The sequence below is a fragment of the Dreissena polymorpha genome, chromosome 6, assembly GCF_020536995.1.
Source record: "Dreissena polymorpha isolate Duluth1 chromosome 6, UMN_Dpol_1.0, whole genome shotgun sequence".
In the NCBI taxonomy this organism is placed as follows: Eukaryota; Metazoa; Mollusca; class Bivalvia; order Myida; family Dreissenidae; genus Dreissena; species Dreissena polymorpha.
Genome location: NC_068360.1, coordinates 14,731,060 through 14,747,642, shown reverse-complemented (window position 1 = coordinate 14,747,642; position 16,583 = coordinate 14,731,060). Strand labels below are relative to the sequence as shown.

General features: G+C 36.3%; 1 protein-coding gene across 1 annotated transcript; it reads right to left on the bottom strand.

Annotated features, from left to right (window-relative positions):
- Positions 1-7,566: 7,566 nt before the first annotated feature.
- Positions 7,567-11,820, bottom strand: LOC127834847 (uncharacterized). The gene is made up of 2 exons (XM_052360918.1): positions 10,672-11,820; positions 7,567-9,536 (listed from the first exon to the last, which is right to left on the bottom strand). Exons 1-2 carry the CDS (start codon positions 11,564-11,566, stop codon positions 8,668-8,670), a joined length of 1,764 nt encoding a protein of 587 aa, XP_052216878.1. The 5' UTR covers positions 11,567-11,820; the 3' UTR covers positions 7,567-8,667.
- Positions 11,821-16,583: the final 4,763 nt, after the last annotated feature.

Below are 16,583 nucleotides of genomic sequence, written 5' to 3'. Positions count from 1 at the left end.
ACCATTCATTTACGTTGCGTAAAACTAGTAAAGTTATAAGTTTTAATTTATGTAAAGCATACCGGCAAATGCACTTCGTTTAGTGACAAAGGTAAACAAATAAACAGCGAAGGGCAAAACAGTCAGGAACTATAAAGGCTCAAGAAGTAAGTATTTGGAAACTATTCTAAACACGACACATGAGTTCATGTCAAGCACTATAACGCCTCTGGTGTGCTTATTGCGGTGTCGATGTCAAGGTCACTGTGACGTCTAACAAAATATTCTGACAAGCTTTCATTTATTCAAACTGCACCCGCAGCCGAGCATTGGCATCCGTTATGTGGTGCTCTTGTTTAGAATATATTATAGTCCTCATATTCTTAGGCATATTGCATTTTTCCATTACTGCCTTGATATGCATATAGAGATAGCCGTTCCACTGTCGGTTGTCGAACAGCGATTATGCCGAATATGTATCTAGAGCGGCCTTCCGTTTGTCCCTATTTACACGAGCCTTCTTCCTATAGGGAGTATTGATTCAAACAAACCCACCGTCCACTAGGTATTTCTCATCAATGTGTGAATTCCGAAGCGTATGAAGTTCTTCCGTAAGGAGGCTGCATTATGTGTGTACCCGGAGTTTGTCCCAGCACTCCTACCTAATTAACGTGTTCGACTCATGAAAGTTGGGGTTTAATTTAGAATTGTAGCTCTAATTTTTAGGTATTAAGTGGTTAAATAAAGATTTTTTTAAATTTGGGTGTGGTCTTGTGCTATGTGGAGAAAACTCCACTTGTCAGGTATGGTGACAATTACCCAAACTCTTATGCTTACGGGAACAGTAACTGAACACGGGCCGTTGTTTTGTTTTTTATTATTTATGTAAAATGTTTTAATTTAAACAAGAAATATCTTTAAAAAAGATATACGGCGTAAATAGTTTAATGAATGAGATCAAGGATAGCGAATGTCTTTTTCTGTGCAGTTCTTAGCTGCATCACACGCAGTACGGGATGTTACGGGGAGTTTTCGCGGCTTATTTTACATTATAACATATTGCTGGCCATAAACCTATAGATACAAAACAGAAAACCAAAAGAAGAATGGAAGTGAAATTTAAACATATGAGTCAACCGGCCACACGAGAAGTATCCGTATTTATAGGCGCGTTCTTCGAACAAACCTGTTTTAGTGGTTTGTCGGGCATTGCTATTTGATTCGATTATTAACAGTATCAATTATCATCGTGCTAATGCTTAAAGTGATATTATGGGCATTTTGCACTGTTGAATTGAGCTGAAAAGAATTAACAGGTCAAAATAGTTAGTTAAAATGTGGTTACTGATTAATTATCTGCAACTCACCTTGCTACCAGTTGTTTATAAAAATATATTTTATATTCGATATTCTTACGTGACCCACCCAGTCCTGTAAGCTGAAATGATCCGTAAAACAATTTCGTGTCTTTGTGTCGTATGAACAAATCTGTAGGTTCAACTCGTAAACGCATGATCAGTTGTCAAACGAAAGTACGGTTGATATTCAAATGCATTATTTTTCTCTTTCTGGTATATTGTTTTAGTATGATGATGCTGCATTAATTAATATAAGTGTATATGAAGTAGAAACATCAAAAATAATCAACGGTTGCGATAGACACCTATAAACTGTTACATGCTCATAATATCACTTTAGTACATTAGGCAATATGGACGAATAATATTGTTAAATTTATCAACAATAATATTTATCATTGTATTGTTGAAAACACATTAAGAATCTATTATTTACATACCATAATTATATTGCTGAATATCTTCATTTAACATATTTCTGGTCTAAAGAAAATTCCAGGGCACCTAGTTCACGGATAGCGTCTTTATTATATAACGATTATTTTACTGGCCGCCAACTCCGGTGATGACCTGTATATAAACTCTGAATGTCCGCGAATTGACCCGATATACCTCGCGGGTTGAAATGCAATGCTTTAAAGTGAGGCCTCGCTTCCATTGCTCTTTATACTTTTACATGTTAACATGTTGACAGGAATAAGGAAGTAAGTACTAAATATGAGAACATAGCCTTTTAAGTATAAACGCTCTAGCGCTGGTAATACTCTGAAAATAAAAGGTGTACGCACAAACTGTATTGATGTCGAGAATTGAGTGTAAAACTGTTCTATCTATTAAGCCTTTTCATTCGAGATAAAATTGTTTCATACAGTAAAACAGTGTTACAAAGACACGGATATGTTTCCAATGTTCTGGTGGTATACTCAAATCAGCCAATGGAATAAATGAAGTGTATTCATTCGTACCTAGCCGCGGGAAATTTTATTGGAATTTTATTGGACACTTACAAAGGTCAGGCTAAGGTGAAAAGCTGGCTTATGCAGCTTACGCCGAAAAATACACAATCGCCAACTGATGAATTGCTGACATGTGCAAACGAGACAAAAACCTGTTATTAACCCATTTATGCCTTTTGGACTCTCCCATCCTTCTAAATTGGATCAATTTATTCCCCAAATTAGGGATGTCTAGTATATTTATTTCTATATTTAGAATATTTCTTACAGAAATTCCTTTAAGCAAACATCGCAGACCCTGATGAGACGCCGCATCATGCGGCGTCTCATCTGGGTCTAAGCTGTTTGCCAATGCCTTTTTTAGCTCCACTGGCCAGAGGCCAGCGGGGCTTATGTCATGGTCCTGTGTCCGTCGTGCGTGCGTGCGTGCGTCCGTCTGTGCGTTAACTTTTTCTTTAAACATCTTCCCCTAAACTACTGGTCCAATTCTGATGAAATGTCTCAAGAAAGTTCCTGGGGTGAACCTCTTCCAAATTTGTTCAAATTATGCTCCTCAAATTTGACCCTGCCCTGGGGGTCAAAAATTGAAAATTTGCTTATATAAGGCCTATTTTGTGAAAACTATAAAAAAAATCTTCTCGTCCATAACCATTGAACCTAGGGCTACCAAATTTGGTATGTAGTGACATCTTATAGTCCTCTACCAAGTTTCTTTAAATTATGCCCCTGGGGTTAAATTTGACCCTGCCCCGGGGGTCAAAAAATTGAAAATTTGCTTATATAAGGCCTATTTTGTCATAACTTTAAAAAATCTTCTTGTCCATAACCATTGGGCCTAGGGCTACCAAATTTGGTATGTTGTGACATCTTATAGTCCTCTTCCAAGTTTCTTAAAATTATGCCCCTGGGGTCAAATTTGACCCTGCCCCGGGTGGTCAACAAATTGAAAATTTGCTTATATAAGGCCTATTTTGTGAAAACTTTAAAAATCTTCTCGTCCATAACCATTGAGCCTAGAGCTACCAAATTTAGTATGTAGTGACATCTTATAGTCCTCTACCAAGTTTTTTTCAAATTATGCCCCTGGGGTCAAATTTGACCCTGCCCCGGGGGGTCAATAAATTGAAAATTTGCTTATATAAGGCCTATTTTTTGAAAACTTTAAAAATATTCTTGTCCATAACCATAGGGCCTAGGGCTACCAAATTTGGTATGTAGTGACATCTTATATTCCTCTACCAAGTTTCTTCAAATTATGCCCCTGGGGTCAAATTTGACCCTGCCCTGGGGGGTAAAAAAGTTGAAAATTTGCCTTTATAAGGCCTGTTTTGTGAAAACTTTAAAAATCTTCTCGCCCATAACCATTGGGCCTAGTGCTACCAAATTTAGTATGTAGTGACATCTTATAGTCCTCGACCAAGTTTCTTCAAATTATGCCCCTGGGGTCAAATTTGACCCTGCCCCGGGGGGTCAAAAAAATTGAAAATTTGTTTATATAAGGCCTGTTTTGTGCAAACTTTAAAAATCTCCTTGTCCATAACCGTATGACATAGGGCTACCAAATTTGGTATGTAATGACATCTACTAGTCCTCTACCAATTTTGTTCAAATTAAGCCCCTGGGATCAAATTTGACCGTTCCCCAGCGGTCACAAAATTGAATAAATGCTTATATTGGGCCCATTTTGTGCAAACTTTAAAAATCTTCTTGTCCACAACTATTGGGCCTATTTCTACCAATTTGGTATGTAGTGACATCTAATAGGTCTCTACTAAGTTTGTTCAAATTATGCCCCTGGGGACAAATTTGACCCTGCCCCGGGGGTCACAAAAATGAACAAGGCCTGAAAATAAGGCCTATTTTGTGCAAACTTTAAAAATCTTCTTGTTCATAATTATAGAGCCTAGGGCTACTAAATTTGGTATGTATTGATATCTAATAGTCCTCTACCAAATTTGTTCATGAATCGCAGATGACCCCCTATTGATTTTCAGGTCACTAGGTCAAAGGTCATGGTCACGGTGACCCGAAATAGTAAAATGGTTTCCGGATGAGAAATCAAGAACGCTTGATCATGAAACATCATAGGTACATTGATCATGACTTGCAGATGACCCCTATTGATTTTCAGGTCACTAGGTCAAAGGTCTCGGTGACCCGAGTTGTAAAATGGTTTCCAGATGTTAACTCAAGAACGCTTATGCCTAGGATCATGAAACTTCATAGGTACATTGATCATGACTCGCAGATGACCCCTATAGATGTTTAGGTCACTAGGTCAAAGATCAAGGTCATGGTGACCCGAAATAGTAAAATGGTTTCTGGATAATAACTCAAGAATGCTTATGCCTAATATCATGAAACTTCATAGGTACATTGATCATGACTCGCAGATAACCCCTATTGATTTTCAGGTCACTAGGTCAAAGGTCAAGGTCACGGTGACTCAACTTAGAAAAATGGTTTCCGGATGATAACTTAAGAAGGCTTACACCTAGGATCATGAAACTAAATAGGTACATTGATCATGACTCGCAGATGACCCCTATTGACGTTCAGGTCACTAGGTCAAAGGTCACGGTGACTTTACACAGTAAAATGGTTTCCGGATGATGACTCAAGCAAGCTTATACGCCTAGGATCATGAAACTTCACAGATACATTGATCATGACTCGCAGATGACCCTATTGATTTTTAGGTCACTTGGTCAAGATGAGCAATTTCTCCTTTTATCACTATTATTTCTTCCCTACCTAATCATTACCTTCATATTCTATTACAATTTAATTGTCGTCTGCAACCTCTTTCATATTGGGAATGTCCAAAATGTGTCGTTTGGTACAGGGTTAAGGTATTTGATTCATATGGGTCTTGTGAATCTGTTTCAAATCAAATGCGTAGATTTGATCTTCAGCATCTAAAAATATGTGAAATAGAAAGAACGACAATATCTTTTGGATAGATAAATGTACCTACTTTAAGGACCTGTGCAACAATTCCCAGGCTTTTTAGTCTGTTTAGTTAACACGGTAGTAACTTTTTCCATATATAAAAATGCTCACCCTTCCAACTTTAAGCGCCCAGTGGGACGAGGGATAGAAAGAGAAAGTCACATGCTTGAGTACATTTCAACCAATGCGCATTGCACGTTTTTTTCGCATAAAAAATCGGAGCGATACAGGGCCATCATGGCCCTCTTGTTTTTAGAAGCTAGGCATAAATGGGTTGAATATGCAAATCCCTCAACGCATTCATAGTTGGAATCCTACTGAGACGCACAGTGTATTCCTTTTTCTTTTTCGTCTTTATCTGACCTGGGATGGTATTCCATAAACATCTTTTCTTTTCTTAAATAATTTCACTTAAGGTCAAAATTACAATGTTTTGTATTTCTTTACTAAATAAGGAAACACATGTTTTTGGTATTCCTAAAATAACAATGACATAATGATGTTATTTTCATGTAAATATTGATGGCAAACTATTGCAATACGAAATGAAAAACTTTAAAGATAAGAATACAATTTAACTAAAGATGCTTCTGGAACACGACCCCTGAACACTTTCGTCCCTATACTTAAATCTGTAAAAGGGACTAGCTTACAGTGAGGCAAAATTACGACTTTTAGAAACACATTCATTGTTTTCTTAAAAACATTATTTACTGGAGCCACCTCGACTTTTAACATCGACTGGGATATTATGCGTGCAGAGGCAGTTGAAGGCTGCCTTAAAGCTGCCCAGAAGTATTACTTATTAACATAAGCGTGCATTTGTCGAAGTTGGTGAGGTCCCTGCGCGCCTGAGGCTGCGTTATTTGTGGACCCGAAGTGTGCCCCAGTACTTATTCATACTTAATCTAATCTAATAGACTCGCAAAAGTTTGGACGAATTTGGAATTATCACTGCAGTGTAGAGCTATGTAGTTGTTAGCGAAAGATTTCAATGTTGGTGTGGTCTTGTGTTTTGGAGGGGTGGGGTGGGGAAGCCGGAGTACCCGTAGAAAACCCCACATGTACGGTATGGTGACCACGTACCAAACTCGCATGCTTCGGGATTGGCCATTGAACCTCGATCAAATAGGTAAGAAGCGCGGTTAAATACAATGTTTGCATACGTGCTATAACAAAAACATGACCACTTGTTTTTATCTTACAAATTTTATTCACAAATTCGTCAGGCAAAACAAACAAGTTAACATTTCCAGAAATTAAAAGCCGTGACAAATGACACAACTATATGAGTTCAAAGTACACCGTTATGTTATATAATATACGCATCATGGCATTGGAAATAGGGTGTTCATGCTATTCATTGACCAAGCTGTAAAAGGTGAAATCATAAATGTGGTATGAAACGCATAACTAAAATCATATCTTAATAGACATACACGGTAAATGCATATATGTGACTTTCCCCATTTCAGATATTCGACCTATCTTAAGTTCGTTAATGTCCGGGTAATTGTAGACGCCCGTACCTTTTCTGATCGTGATTGGAATACATTCCTTAACATATAAAGAGGTACATTTTTAATCAAAGTCGTAGGAAGTTATTAAAGTTAAAAATCAACTACATGCAATTTAAATTGAAGAAAACATGCGTATATGCATATAACCATACGAATTAGGCAGAATCAAAACAAGATAGGGGTTCTTAGAACCCATTTATGCCTAGCGTCTAGAAAAAAAGGCCTGGGCAAACAGCGTCGTCTCATCTGGGTCTACGCTGTTTGCTTAACGGAATTTCTGTACGAAATATTCTAAATATAGAAATAAATATACTAGACATTCCTAATTTTTGGAAATAAATTGATCCAATTTAGAAGGATGGGAGAGTCCACTGGGCATAAATGGGTTAAACACGATATAAGGGCCTCCGTAGCAGAGCGTTCGATTTGAAAACAAGTTGTCCCGGATCGAAATCGGACAGCAGACAACCTTTTTTACATTTATTATTGATTCAAGAAAATAATATTACTTCTTATGTTCTTAACATTGAATATGATGGGTTTACTACCTTACTCGAATTATCAGTTTATCATTCTTAGCACGTTGCTATGGGATGTCTGATTAGAGCGTTATGTATTACAAGGTTTTCAATTTAAGCGTGAGTTTTCTCGGCCCCAGTAATTCACGAATACATAAATTGTTACACAGTGCAAGTATTGATGAATTGTAAAATACAATTATAACACAGCTAAGATGAGCCTAGAATTAATTTGATATTGTCGTTTTGTGTTTATTTGAAAACAAACAAAGACAACAACAACTGAAATTAACGACTTTTTAAAGTATCCTTTACATTATAACGATACAAGGCATTTGACTATTTACAGGCACAAGTGACATGCTGGGAATTCTAGTCCTATTCGACTTTTGTTGATCATTATATAGTGGCCAATGTACGTTAAACAAAAACAAGCATTATTTTGAGAGAACGCACACTTTCTTTCGTGGTATTAAAGGGGCCGTCCAAAAGATTGGTAAGTTGACAAAATTATAAAAAGTTGTTTCAGATTCGCAAATTTTCGTTTTTTATATGATATTTTTGAGGAAATAGAAATACTGACCATTTACCATGCTCTTAAATATCTATTATATGCATCTTTTGACGATTTGAAAACCTGAAAGTTATGAAACGTCGTGCGAAGCGAAACGATTGAAAAATTTGGAAAGTTCTGTTGTTTTAGTTATATTTTGGGAAACTATGAGGATTGCTTATATACTAGGTAAAAAATACATCCGCTCTATGTATGAGCATGGATGGTAGAGTACTAGAGTGGCCAATGCGGAAGACTTTTTACTCCAGGACTCAAGGGGTCAGTGGTTCGAGCCCTGTTGAGTTTTTTTCCTTTTATTAAATTGTATTCTTGTTGTTTTTTACTGGAGATTTTTAGGTTAAATGTTTAAATTTATCAATATAGAGCATTAAATGACATGCTTCAATACATGCCAAAATCTGTTGGACGGACCCTTTAAGAAAATATATGCATAGTAATGTTTTTAAAAAACAACAACATTCATTTAGAAATACTTAACGCGCCTAACTACCGTACACACCGGTTAAGTTGCATGAAAGGCAAATATAAATAGCATTACATACACAATACATTTAAAATCATTCAAATACACAATGTAACAATTCTTGAAGTTAAGTATAAAGACACATTTTACATAATAACAAATGCAAAATACATAGCTAGTTCGAAATATTTCGAAATTCTTCAACGATAAAACCTTATAACAACACTATTCAATTTTCTTTAAACATTATAGTATTACGAGTTGCTTTAACCACATCAATTCACGAAAGTCAATATTACATAATTGTGTATAAAGCCTGATCACATGGATAACATCTTACTAGTCATCTAACTCATGGCCGGTGATATCTTATACAAGTGAAGTTTCTTGGCGCCTCTAACGCTGTTGGTCACCGCCAGCCTGGTGCCGTCCTTAGACACACATATGCTTACCGGGTACTCCATATCCACTGGGTATGTACCGAGTATTTTACCGTCAATGGTCAGGTGCACGATGGAGTGGTTATTCTTACTGAACACCAGCACCGTGTCACCAGGTCCTACACAGGCGCCACGAGGTTCCTGTATGTTCTCATCAGTGACTGCTCTAGATGTGCCATTCACGGTGTCGTACATGTACACTGTGTGAGCGAGTTGGTCAGTCAGAACTAACGTGTTCTTAGACTGGACATACGTGCATGTAGACTCATCTAATTTGTACGTCTTCAAAGGAAACGTCAGGAAGTGATCAAAGTCTGACTCTACCCCGTCCACTGATATCATTCTAGCAGGACGGGGATTATCGAACGCACTCACGACCATGTTAGATGGAGACATGCAGCATATAGAGAAGAACTTGGATGTTGTTTTGATCTCCCTGGTCAGTGTGATGGTATTGTCTGTACTCACAGACAGGAGACATACACCTTTAGAACCACCACCCGTTACACACAGTGTATCATGAGACACACATACTACGCAATATGGGCTACCCTTGAACTTGTACGGTGTTCCAAGTCTCTGTAGTCGCTCATTCATTATGATACATTTCCAGTTCTTGTTATCCACGGCTACCAGTCTCCCGTCCGGCAAGAAGTCCAGTCCACTGAGGACAGGCTCCTTCTTATCATCTCTAGTCTTTGGTAGATCCACAGATACAAGCAACTCCAGGGTGACAGGCCTTGGTGGGGACGACAAGCTGATGCTACTGGTGTCCACTAAAATAAAAGTAACAAACAACAATAATAATAATATTAAAAATAATAATAATAATAAGTATTAGTAGTAGTAGTTGTTGTAGTAGTAGTAGTAGTAGAAGTAGTAGTACTATTATTATTATTTCGTATTATTGTTATATACTTATATATTATTTTATTAAAATGAGCCCATTTGACGGAAACTTGTTCACATATCTTTGTGTTTGTACAGTGTCATGAAATATTTTGCAAATAAAGCTCTAATATTTAAATGATCCTAAATAAATAGTATTTCATAATTCTATCGCGCTGGGCCAATCACTAATCAGCATATGACTGGGTTTTTAAACTGCTCTTTTAAAAATATACGAAATTAAATTACGGACAGCGATACAAGCGGATAATACATTTGCCTATGATTCTTTTATTATTGCGTATCAATAACCCAAACGGGACTTTGCGTTATTTGGAAATGTATGTGTTTACTTAAAAGTATATAAAAATCATCAACATCGTCATCACCATCATCATCATCATCATCATCATCGTCGTCGTCGTCATAATCATCATCATCATCATCATCATCATCATCAACAACAACAACAACAATAATGCGTTGCAATACCTAAACCGTCAGAGTACAAATTCATAAATCATTAAATCAACTAGGTTGAAATATAAATCTTACCCCCATCATGATCAAATTCAGTTCATGTTCCGTATGTATCTATTTATGGTCGCGCACCTTACGTTAGTGTCGTATCGCTTACAACAATTTTGCGTTTCTTTGTTCATTCCGTTTAAAATTTCTAAAGTTTTAAATTTACTAAATATATGAAAAAATGAACATGAAATATTTTAAATTATCAGTATATTCATTTAATCAGGATGTTAGTGCAATGATCTCAAATACTGCTAGTTACGTATGTCTATTTTTACCGCATTGCACGCGCAATTCTGAACATATATTGTACATACTACATTTAATGATTTTGATTTTTTAAATAACTGTTCGATTGTAACAATATCCAGTTAGTTAACTCGGAATAACATGTTTAAACTTCATACCGCTCCTTATTATCTGGACTGTCACTGCAATAGACAAATACCGTTATTAAAATTAGACCGAATGTAAATTAACTGTGAAATAAAATACCTGTCTTGTTGCCATCATAATTCAGTTTTATAGAATTGCTTCCCATCTCAAGAAGTGAAGTAACCTGTTTTGGAAAAGACACTGTCATTGTTGATGAGAATGTAATCTTTCTTTGTTCATCTATAGTTGATTCGATAGTTTTCCGTTTCTCCTTCATTTGTTCTGAATAAATATACTGTTGACTGGGCGTTCCGCGTTCTAAAACGACACAACACATCGACAATACATTGTTTAGTTCTTCCTTAACTTTGAGCGAGGCGTCACATTTATTCCCGATTCGTTTGCCTTTTGCAGTTTTAAACTGTTTTGCCTCACTTATTAATTTCTGCTTTGCTTCTTCAAATAGTTGTATGATACGATCTTTCATTGTATCCACCTCTGCAGAAATCTTTGCAATGGACTCATTTAAGCCAGTTTCGGACTGCTTACAATCCGCTATAATAGCGTCAGCCTCGGATTGCATTTTTATCAATGATTGTTTTAATGCTTGCAGGTCGGGTCGTGTTTGTCTGGATACTTTGGCTATTTCATCCAATTTGTCACATTTCCGGTGAATAAGAACGCATGAAAGGCAACAAAGCTTAGAATGATCCTGGCAGAAAAACTCTATTTCTCGTCCATGCTCATGGCACTTGTCCATTCCTTTCATGTCGAGTATTACGGGCGCAGATTTATGGTCCTGTACATTGACAATATTATGGTGACCAGGCTTATATACCCTATGCGGATTTGTGCACGCATCACACAAGAACTCATCACAATCCTTGCAGAAAACCGTAGGAGTTTTTGATATGTTCGATTTCATACAGGGCTCGCATGATTGTGTCACAGCACTTTCTCCAATAAAGTCGCCTGCATTGTCTCGGTTTGAATCCACAAATCTTTTAGAAGCCATTGTGAAATTGTGTTTGAACCTGTTGCAACTTTCGATTTGAAAACCACTGTTTATAAGTTTAATATATACTTTTAATATCTTTTACATAAAAAATAAAATTATAGACAATTATATTTTCTTGCTTTATTACGTTGCCAAATTGTATATATGAACACCAACTGATATCCAAATAAAACAATAAAACACTATAACTGTCCTACTTCCTTCTACGCCCTAAAGTTTATCTCAATCGGAACACCTCGGACAATTCCGCCATATCGGCGATCGACGGTGTGGTGTAGCCCACTGTCCGATGCGTTCAGATTGAAGTTTATCTCTGTGTGGCTAAAAGTCGTAAGGGAAATACCAATCGTGATACATCGACTATCTCCGGAACCTTCGTAAGATGATTTACTTTAGTATGTAATAAAACGTTTGCGGTTCGATTACAACCGAGTATACCATGACTTTTGGTTTGTCAGCAGAGCGTGTTCTCGTTCGTTTTATATCGGTTCTATGTAAGTTAGTTGGGTAAAATATATATCGTTGACCTTCGGGAGATTAAGCCATTTATGCATAGCGTCTAGAAAAAAGGCCTTGGCAAACAGCGTAGACCCAGATGAGACGCCGCATGATGCAGTGACTGTCATGAATTGGTTTATAAACTAATGAAAAGAACTTGCCTCAAATGTATTCTCTCTATTACGTTAAATACAAATTCACATGATTCGCTATGACCTTATGCACTACGTACGTAGGTATTGTAATGTCGAAACTTCCCAAAGTCAGTCCCAGGTAAAGGGCTTGTCCAAACATTACGATCACGACAAATGTATAATCGACGCTTGAGGTCGATCTTAATCCTCAAATCTAACTCCTGGTTAAGTTGATTCTAAACTCAGCAAATCTGAGATAATAAAAAATTAAGCTTTTGCTCAAACTGATAATGAGCAGCAAATCCTGAGTTGTGTTGCCACCCGTCTCCTTATCAACTCAACATGTCGGAAACAATTATTAAAGGGGACTTTTCACAGACTTTGGAATGTTTTGAAGTTTGTCATTAAATGCTTTATATTGATAAATGTAAACATTAAATTTTAAAAGCTCTAGTAAAAAATCAAAAATAAAATTTAAAAAAGTTTTTAAAAAAGTAGCCCGCAGCAGGGCTCGAACCAGTGACCCCCAGAATCCTGAAGTAAAAACGCATTAGCCAACTAAGCTATCTTTACTAGATTACATAACAAGCGTATTTTATACATTATATAAGCAATCTTCGTAGTTTCACAAATTTAAACGACAACAACAGAACTCTCCAAATTATTCAATCATTTGGCGTTGCAACGCTTTATAATTTTTAGGTTTTTAAATCGTCAAACGATGCATATAATGGCTATATTAGACCATGGAAAATGTTCAGTAAAACTGTTTCCTCACAAATATCATAACTAAATCGAAAATTTGCGAATCTGAAACAACTTTTTTCAATTTTGTCAATTTACCAAACCATGAAAAAATCCCTTTAAAGTACATGTAGATTAATCTCAGAAGTATTTATTACAAAATCAACGTAAAAGCGATTTACATGGTATGTTATATATTCTCACGGACTCTAGATTACACGGATAAGAAACATGGCAACATTCTCAGAATCATCACTGCTATATGTGTAATCACCTAACAATTCGTCTAAAAATAATTTATATATTTGAGTTGAAGACGATGTACTGTTGTTTAAGTCTGAATAAACTATCTGTCTGCCTGTCTAAATCCAAGCCGTCATCGTCCCGGTGAAAAAATCTGATTTTCAATAGTTGGACATGATGCCCTGATGTCAAAATACGAAATAACCCGCGTAACACGGACCGTGATTTTCAAGAATCTTTAATAAATTGATAATTTAAGGTAAATAACATTTCAAATAATTATACATAATTACCTTGTTGATAATAAACAGCAAACGATGAATGTTTTTGACACCCATTTTATTTCAAGTATGCATGCAAAGCCGAATAATATCGAGAGGGTCCGCTATATACGCTGTTTCATCATAAATTTTACACCCTTTCTGTGTTATAAACAAGAGCTGAAATCGTTAATTTATTAAGATTCATTTATAATAAGCTTTATTGATATGTTTCGTGAACAAAATACTACAATATATTCCATAAAAAATATAATAAGATGGCAAAAGAAATTCAATGGCCGGTTTCTAAACAAAAGCATAATCGCCAAGACCGTAGCATCAGTTCAGTGCGTTAGGAACGCGCGCTACATTTTCCCGCCTTCATTCCTTATTTACTTTCGTTTTTAAACAAAAAATTTTTCTATCGTATACAGAATTCTATTCTCCTAAGCAAGATGTAATTTTTAAAACTGAACTCCAAATATAAACGCTACAAATTGGTATTAAGTACGAACATGTCAACCGTAAATCTAGATTCTAAAACTCCAAAACGGTATGATATTTGCAAAAGTTAAAGTTATAACTCGCCGGGCTGTCGAAATCAGAAGAAAAACTTAATATATATTGATATATCTGTTTACTACGTAACGTAAGCTTTCTAATGATATATAATTTGTCAAAATCGGCCGAGAAATGAAACTATAATTTAACAAAAGACGTGAGTGGGTACATCAAAATGTATAACATCGGCGCTTCGCTGTACGCTAATCGTAAAAGATCGATAGCCACAACACGTTAAAACGCGCGGTGGTAAAACATAAAATGTGTATTTCTTGTGTTTAACTCGCTATAAATCCATTAATAACAACGGGAATATACTAAAAGTTATATTTTTTGAAAGAGGAATTAATAAGCAACAAGAAAACGTATAAACCAATAAAATCGGATGAATAGTTTTTGCATAAGATTGAATTTACTACAGTAAGGGTCAAATACTCGATTCATCTCCTGTCAATATACACTCCGTGATATTCTCAAGTACAATAAAGCCAGTATAAGTCAGTAAATATCCAAATTGACAAATTCTGATCCATTTATACATGGCATTGCTGCACACTTGTATGTATAATGCAGTTTTACATTTATCAGCACAATATGCTTCAATTCACGTTATGTCACCTCGTCGGATACCCACGGCTGCTGATTACGCTCCGCTCATACATCATCGTCGGACACCCCCGGTCTATTCATTACGTTACTCTCCATTCCTTAATGAGCGGAGCGTAATCAGCAGCCGTGGGTATCCGACGATTTAGGAACATCGTTGGACACCCCCGGTCTATTCATTACGTTACTCTCCATTCCATCGTCGGACACCCCCGGTCTATTCATTACGTTAATCTCCATTCCTCGGACAACCCCGGTCTATTCATTACGTTACTCTCCATTCCTAAACCGTGGGAGTTTTATCTAGCATATCGCCGTTTTTGACGCGTCATGAACTATTAAATTCGGTTGGCCAATCAAAATAACGTTTATATTTCAATACTCTCTGCTATGGAGGGAAAAAAGCAGACGTCAACATAAAAAAACATAATCACTGTAAGGGTATTGCTAACGTACAATTCATTGTCTGTCGCTACTAGGGATTTTTAGTTTTATGTATACGCTTTAAATTTTTACCCTTATATGCGTTAGCCACTACTATGTTTTTTAAACAAAGATCGCCCTATTCTATAGACTGTACTTTACGGAGACACACTAGGCGACGATTTCTGTACATATCTTTTTTTATCGTGCCAATCCGGTGATCCGTATTATAGTTTAAGTCGGTGTATCAGCTTTTTCTTACATTTTATCATGATGGACACACTCTTTTTTAACACCCGGCTACCTTATATAACGTTCATAGGCGTGCTTTTATCGCGAGCGTATATAATTATGTGATTTCTTGTGAGGACTCATTCTGTGAGACATCATCAGACACTTCCAGAGGCCGCCAACCTCAAACTACCAAGGGCAGAACTACAGCTCTACACCTTGGGTACCTCGCAAAGTCAACGGGGGAATCTTACAACAACAACAACAACAATGGCTACCAACATGCAGGCCGACAAGAAATGTACCTTTTGTTTAACTACCTTAAAACCAAAATATTATCGCAGTTTAGAATCTTTAACTAGCGTAAATCAATATAGTGTCGTTTTTAATGAATTAAGAATAAAAAATCAAGGAGCAGCATGCGGTCTTTGTACAAACAAATTGAATCGAATTGAAAAACTCAATGCCGACGAAACATCAATTATTTTCAAAATCCAAAAAGAAAAGAATGACTTGATCAAAGTATTGAGTGAAATGCCAGGGTAGTCTCATTTATAAGACGCGCAAAGAATTTAGAGATACTTTTTATATGGGCTAAATATTACCCATATAAAAAGTAGCTTAATATTTAAGAGCGTCAAAAATTTGGACTTCCCCAAACCCCTGCTTTGTTGATAGTGGAAAACAACTGCGTACCAGTAAAGTGCAATCTAGCCCAGAAAATATCAAAATTGCAACAAAAGCTATGCATAGCTTTTGACCAACATATGTTGTAAATGTTTTATACAATATGTATACACATAACGTTACTGCACATGATGAGCTTTGTTGATAAGCTCAACAAGTTGTGTCATATTAAACAGATATAGAGTTATTTTTATATGGGCAAAATCCACCCATAGGCCTAACTGCTGAAAGACCAGATATTGGTTGCAAGCTTCCCTTTTTTGTCTATTTAAATTAATCAATATTTTGATGTATTCAATATACTCCTGTGCTAAAGGAGCGTTATAAATAATAATAAAAATAAAAAATAAATTGCAAGGTTGCATGGACTGCAGTCAATAAGCTATAATAATTATTGATGATACCAAAATACATTTGGTAATTTGTAGCCTGTTGCTTATTCTATCAATCAAATATTTTGCAAGCTGGGAAATTTCCCGCAATCTGGATGTTGTTTTGGGTTGATGTTATGTGCAGACGTGCATAACATATCGTATAGAGCAGACTGTCATTGAGTGTATATCCCAGTGTGTATGCGTCATCAGAAATTGAGTATTTTAAGTTTGTATGCAGGTGTATTCTCCGGAA